At 41.1% G+C, this 6835-nt stretch overlaps 1 protein-coding gene across 3 annotated transcripts in view; it reads left to right on the plus strand.

The window, feature by feature from the left end:
* The window catches only part of LOC112109791 (proline-rich protein 5), a 423972-nt gene that overhangs the window by 393463 nt on the left and 23674 nt on the right, over positions 1-6835 (plus strand). For all 3 annotated transcript variants that reach the window (XM_026652268.2, XM_029911678.1, XM_024204427.1), the window contains one exon: positions 4159-4232. In XM_026652268.2, coding sequence (XP_026508053.1) covers positions 4159-4232 — 74 coding nt within the window. The remainder of the gene's footprint in view (positions 1-4158; positions 4233-6835) is intronic.

The following is a 6835-nucleotide window of genomic DNA, read 5'->3' on the forward strand; positions in this document are numbered from 1 at the left end:
TGTGTGTGTGTGTGTGTGTGTGTGTGTGTGTGTGTGTGTGTGTGTGTTAGAACTGATCCGTTTAAAACTGGCCTATTGTTATAATATGATGCAGACATATGAAAATATTCTGCTGTATTGCTGCTGTTTAAACAGGAAGTATAAGACATCTTTTATTCCAAAATGCCAGTAGTAATTGCTGCTCTTCACATGTGCACTGTCAGCCATACAGCACAAATCCTGTGACCGTGAAATTGACCATAATGAACCGTGAATTTGGTAGGGCCCTACTTATGACAGTGTCATGTGGAAAGGTCAGAAGCCTTACTAAAACCAAGATATAGCATGTCTACTGCCCTCCTCCCCCCCCCCCCCCCCCCCCCCCCCCGCATCTCTCCACATCCAACCAATAGGCCAGTAACCCTGTCAAGGAAGGAAATTAGGTTGGTCTGGCATTGTTTGTTCTTGACAAATCCATGTTGGCTATCACTTATTACCCTATTATCCTCTAGGTGTTTACAAACTGATAGTTTAATAATTTGTTCCAGTGTCTTTCCAGGTATTGAAGTTAGGCTGACTGGTCTGTAATTCCCAGGATCCTCTTTGTCTCCACTTTTAAAGATAGGTCCTACGTTTGCCTTCTCCAGTGCTGTAGGGCCTCACCAGTCCTCCATGAGTTCTGAAAGATCCTCTCTAATGGTTCCAAGATTGCTTCAGCTACTCTCTTAAGTACCTAGGATCAGTTTCATCAGACCCTGACAACTTGAATACATCTAACTTGTATACATATTCTTTAACCTGTTCTTTCCTCATTCTGGCTTATGTTCCTTCCACCTTGTGGTTAACATTGTGTTAAGCATCTGATCACAATTAACCTTCTTAGTGAAGACTTAGGGCTGGTCTACACTACCGCAGTAAATCAATCTAACTTACGCAACTTCAATTATGTGAATAACTTAACTGAAGTCGACATAGTTAGATCCACTTACCGCGGTGGCTACACTATGCTGTGTCGATGGGATGGTGTCTCCCGTCGACTTCCCTTACGCTTCTCAGGGAGGTGGAGTACATAAATCGATGGGAGAGTGCTCTCCCATCGATTTAGCATGTCTTCACCAGACCCGCTAAATCAACACTCGCATCAATTGCAACAGTGCCGATCTACCAGTAAGTGTAGACATGCCCTAAAGCAAAATAGGCATTAAACTCCTCAGCCTTCTTTCTGTTATTAGCTCTACTTCCCCTTTAAGAAGTTGACCCACTCTTTTCTTTGTTTTTCTATTTTGCTCCTAAGTTATGTATAGAACCTCTTCTCATTGCCTTTTATGTCCCTTGCTGGGCATAATTTATTTTGTGCCACAGCCTTTCTGATTTTGTTTTTACTTTCTTGTGCTATTCTTTTGTACTCCTCCTTAGCAATTTGTCTGTTTCCACTTTCGGTAGGATTTCTCTTTTGATTTTCAGATTATTAAAGAGCTCCTTATGCAGACATATTGGTCTGTTACTGTTCTTCCTATCTTTCCTTCTCATTGGGATAGCTTGCTGTTGTGCCTTTTAATATTATCTCTTTGAGAAACAGCCAGCTCTCCTGAACTCCTTTTTCCCTTAGCTTTTGTTCCCATGGGCCTTTACCTACCAGCTCTCAGAGTTTGTTAAATATACCTTAACTAATTTAATTCATTTATTTTTACAAAATAACAAGCAAACCACATAGGTTGTGGGAGAGAAGAAATCATAATATATCTGAAATGAAAAAAGCATACCCTTCCACATGAGCGATTCCAACTAATCATAGTGCTGGGAGGGTATGGCTTGATGCATGTGTGATCCTGGATGAACATTTTATATTTTCTGTGTATCAGCCACAGTGATTGCAATCTCTCAAAGATCATTAACACATTCACAGACCTCAACATTTCTTTTTCTTAGTGCTGAGAGTTTGATAGTAAACATGATTTTGATTTCAAATAGGAAACACAGAACTATGTATGTAAATATATACCATGCTTAAACCTGCGATCTGCCCTTTTTATTGTTGAGTGCTTTAAAACACTAGTGGAATGTGTGATGGGTTGGATCACAGAAACCCCCTTGGGAGCTGCCACCTGATGTGCCAAGACTACCTCTGTTCCTGCTTTCCCTGCCAGCTCAGGACTCCAGCACCCTGTCTTGCTGAGCCAGACACTCCCGTCTGCTCCAGCAAAGACCCAGGGTCTGAATTACTTGCCCCAAAGCTGCAGGTTTACCTGAAAACAGCTCACAGAAGTGTGCTTGTCTTTAGCACTCAGATGCCCACCTCCCAATGGGATCTAAACTCAAATAAATCCATTTTACCCTGTATAAAGCTTATGCAGGGTAAACTCATAAATTGTTCGCCCTCTATAACACTGATAGAGAGAGATGCACAGTTGTTTGCTCCCCCAGGTATTAATACATACTCTGAGTTAATTAATAAGTAAAAAGTGATTTTATTAAATACAGAAAGTGGGATTTAAGTGGTTACAAGTAGTAACAGACAGAACAAAGTAAGTCATGCAAAATAAAATAAAATGCGCAAATCTATGTCTAATCAAACTGAATACAGATAATCTCACCCTCAGAGATGCTTCAGTAAGTTTTTTCCTTAGACTGGACACCTTCCAAGCCTGGGCACAATTCTTTCCCCTGGTACAGCTCTTGTTCCAGCTCAGGTGGTAGCTAGGGGATTCTTCATGATGGCTCTTCTCTCCCCTTTGTTCTGTTCCACCCCTTTATATATCTTTTGCATAAGGCGGGAACCCTTTGTCCCTCTGGGTTTCCACCCCCCCTCACTGGAAAAGCACCAGGTTAAAGATGGATTCCAGTTCAGGTGACATAATCACATGTTACTGCAAGACTTCATTACCCACTTGCCAGCACACACACATACAGGAAGACTCACAGGTAAAACACAGCCATCTGCAGACAATGGTCCTGGTTAATGGGAGTCATCAAGATTTCAAACCACCATTAATGGCCCACACTTTGCATAATTACAATAGGCCCTCAGAGTTATATTTTATATTTCTAGTTTTTGATAGAAGAGTGATACATTTATACAAATAGGATGATCACACTCAGTAAATTATAAGCTTTGTAATGATACCTTACAAGAGACCTTTTGCGTGAAGCATATCCCAGTTACATGATATTCACTTATTATCATATTTTTATAAAACCATATAGACTGCACAACGTCACAGAATGCTCAGCAAATACTGACCTTCTTGTTGGTATACTTTCAAAACCTGTCAAAGCCAAACATATTTTTCTGTTGTTTTTTTTAAATAAGGGAGAAAATTGCAGAATTTTCTGATGTGTCTAGATCAAAAAAACGCTGTGTTCAATTTTAGCCTCAGCTGCTCACTCATGAAAGAGAGAGAGAGAGAAATCTCATTTCATGGGAATCATTCAGAGCATTAATAAACTCAACCTCACTGCATCACGTTGCCTTCAAAAATAAATAGTACAATATCCTTTTAATTATACATACACAGTAGCTTAAAAGGAGACAAATGACAAAGAAAAATCAACATGATAAAAGCCCGCTAAACTTGCAGCATCCCTTGATCAAGACTTATTATAAAACGTTCACAGCAAACTCCTTCTCTGTCTGTCTTTAAGCCTTCCTAAAACCCTTCCACTAAGACGTACAGCAAAATCCAATCAAAAACATCACCATTGTCGTCACTGCCGCATTGTTATAAGCCACCCTGCTGTGGCTTGCTAATCTAAGAGAACAATAACCAGAGTGAAAACAATCAAAAGTGGGGTAAAGTTAGTCTGGAATATCATTCTGCCTTCTTGTCCTTGACTCTGTTTCAGAACAGTAAACAGCACTTACTTATTACTCGGCATGAAGTGTGTGTGTAGATAGATAGATAGATATTTCTACAAGGAAAAAAGGCATTTAGGCATGGCTCTTTGTCTAAAACTTGGACTTTCTAGTTTCAATAGGGCATTGGTTTGGGCTGGGGTTAGCCTTAGAGCCTTGTGGGGGGAGGTTATTTTTTATAATTGTAGAAAAACTCTTGTGTGGTGCAGGCACCTGCTTAATGTATGTATAAAATGCATCTTTTTAGATTTATTTGGAGTCTACTCCTTTCTTTTAGTCTATAAATGTCATTTAAATGCAGTGGCACTTTTATTTTCTTTCAACAGTCTCAAGGACAAAAATAAAGGGCAACTAATCCCACCAGTAATGAAGCAAACTGTGTCCTACCTGAAAAGTAAAGGTGAGATCTGTTTTTGTTTGGGGGTGGGTGGGGGAAAACATCTGCACAAGGGTATCATTATGAAATTATACAGATCTCACGGCCCAATTCACCAGAGTTCTTAGGCACATACCTAATTTGAAGCATATGCTTAGATCCCAAAGAAACCAGTGGCTTCAGTGAGAACCAAACATATGCTCAAGTGCTTTGCTGAATAGAGACCTCAACTGACAAAAACTCTGGTAGGGCTATTTTATTATTACATTGTTGTCCCATAAGAAAAAAACACTTGTGGGTTTTTGTTTTTGTTTTTTTGCTTTCAGGTGCAGGAAATGGTAAGTGAAAAAAGAATGCTTGAAATACACGTCCTCTCCCACATTGTGCCATTGATTTCTTTTTAAGTAAAACTCCCAGTAAAAATCAATGGGGAGTTCAGCTTTAAAAAAAAAAATCAATGTTATAAGAAACTCAGACTTGAAAAAAAATCTACTTTACAGGAGTGAGCCTGCAGTCCTCACTCAGCAAAATATTCCCATTGATATCAAAGTTCCTTTAACTGCAGGTCAGACCCTGCATTTATAGTATATAAAATGTATATCCATTACCAACTAAGGGCAGCGTTGTCAGTTGCCCTATACGCCCATGCAGGGAAATATGGGAGCATGAGATGCCAACTACCCAAAAGGGTGTTACGTCCCTTCCCACACAGCTGGCCAAGGAGTTTGTGGGAGGAGTCTTGGCTCCACCATAAATGCATCAGCCAGTACAGCTGATCAGTGCAAAGAAGCAGCATTGTGTGACAGATACAGAGTTCACGTAGTTTACTTTCCACTAGAGAAGAGGCGGTGGGGCGGACAGGGAGCAGTTTCTGACTCTCAGAGCATCACATTCTGGTTCCTGGTCTCTCTCCTGGTGCATTGCAACTGTGCACTTTGAACCTTTATTTTTAATAATACTTCCATAGCACTTTTCATCCAACGATCTCAGAGTTTCACAAACAGGAATGAAGCCTTACAGCAGCCCTGTGGGGTAGATGCCGGTATCATCCCTGTTTTATGGATGGTTAAACTGAGACATGGCATGGTTCAGTTACTTGCCCAAGGTCACATAGTCAGTCAGTGGAAGAAAAGGAATGGAACCCAAGAGTCAAGATAAGAGCTGTGTGAATCTTTAACAACAGAACATGGATAAATCCAAGTGAAAAAACACTGGCTCGGATTCTCTTTGGACTTAGTGTGCCAAAAGTTTCACTAAGGATGGGAAACCTTTTGAATGGGTTTAGAAGAAATCTTGGCTGATTTTTGTTGGTTTGCTTTTTATATTTTGTTTTGCTTCTGGTGGAAACCATGTTCAGCTCTGTTTTATCACCCAAAATAAGGCAGTTTTATCTGAGATTTCCTTTTTTTTTTTTTTAAGTTATTTGTTTTGATGGTACACCAATACCAAGAATAACAGTATGCATTCAGGGTATAAGTCACCCCTATTCAGAAGTGGGCCCACACAAGGCCTATGTAGCACGTAAATCAGGGCCGACTCCAGGTTTTCTGCCGCCCCAAGCGTTGGGGGAAAAGAAAAAAAAAAAAAAGCCGATCGGCGGCACTTCAGCGGCAACTCAATCTCGCCGCTCCATTCTTCGGCGGCAGTTCGGCGGCGAGTCCTTCACTCCCTCCCTTCCTCTTTGGCGGCACTTCGGCGGCAGCTCAAAGAGAAAGAGAGGGACTGAGGGACCCGCCGCCGAATTCTCGCCGAAGACCCGGACGGAGTGCCGCCCCTTTGTATTGGCCGCCCCAAGCACCTGCTTCATTAGCTGGTGCCGGGAGCCAGCCCTGACATAAATCCCACTCTAGATTTTGTGCTGGCCTTCTGAATGGAGTGAATTTTACCCTCAGTATTCATGTTCATGGTCAGTGAGATTTGGTTTGAGTTTATTAGCTCATTTTAACCCAGAACTCAAATGATTCAAACCTGTTTAAACTGCCTCTGGAAAGGATCCGTACTAATCACTGCAAAGAAAAAAAAAAGCCGCCTCTTGCACTGTTGGTGACTCCCTGACTGAAATGCTGGCTCCATTGAAGTCAATGACAGAACTCCCATTGAATTTAGTGGAGCCCGGGGATTGACCCATAGTTTCTTGGTCTAATCAGGAGGCCATGTAGACTAAATTTTAATTTATTACACATTAAATAAAAATCCATGTTGTATTCATACCTACAGTAAAATAATTCATTGGCATATTATCTATATGTCCAAATGAGGGTGATAACGAATGAATACCTACTGCTGATTGGCAAGAAGTTGAATACAGCATCCATAAAGGTGTATAGAACAGTTGGCGCCTTTCCTCTCAAAGACATATGGATTGCCTTCAATCACCTGCAGTATCCAGAGGTCAAATAATGGAGAGTGGGCCAATTCTGCTGTTAATACTAACCTCAGATCTTCAGTATGTGAGCACCTCTACTGGGGGTTTTTAGTGAGAACGTTTGGAGCCACTTGAGGTCCACTTTTTGGAGCCTCACTTAACTGTAAGCAGGAGTCATGCTTCCAGGCCAAATTAGAAGATGGAACCATTACAAGTGTCAAGGCTGTATCCCCACTTTGAACTTTAGGGTTCAAATGTAGGG

This window comes from Terrapene carolina, unplaced genomic scaffold (assembly GCF_002925995.2).
Source record: "Terrapene carolina triunguis isolate 2854851 unplaced genomic scaffold, T_m_triunguis-2.0 Scaffold112, whole genome shotgun sequence".
Taxonomy (NCBI): Eukaryota; Metazoa; Chordata; order Testudines; family Emydidae; genus Terrapene; species Terrapene triunguis.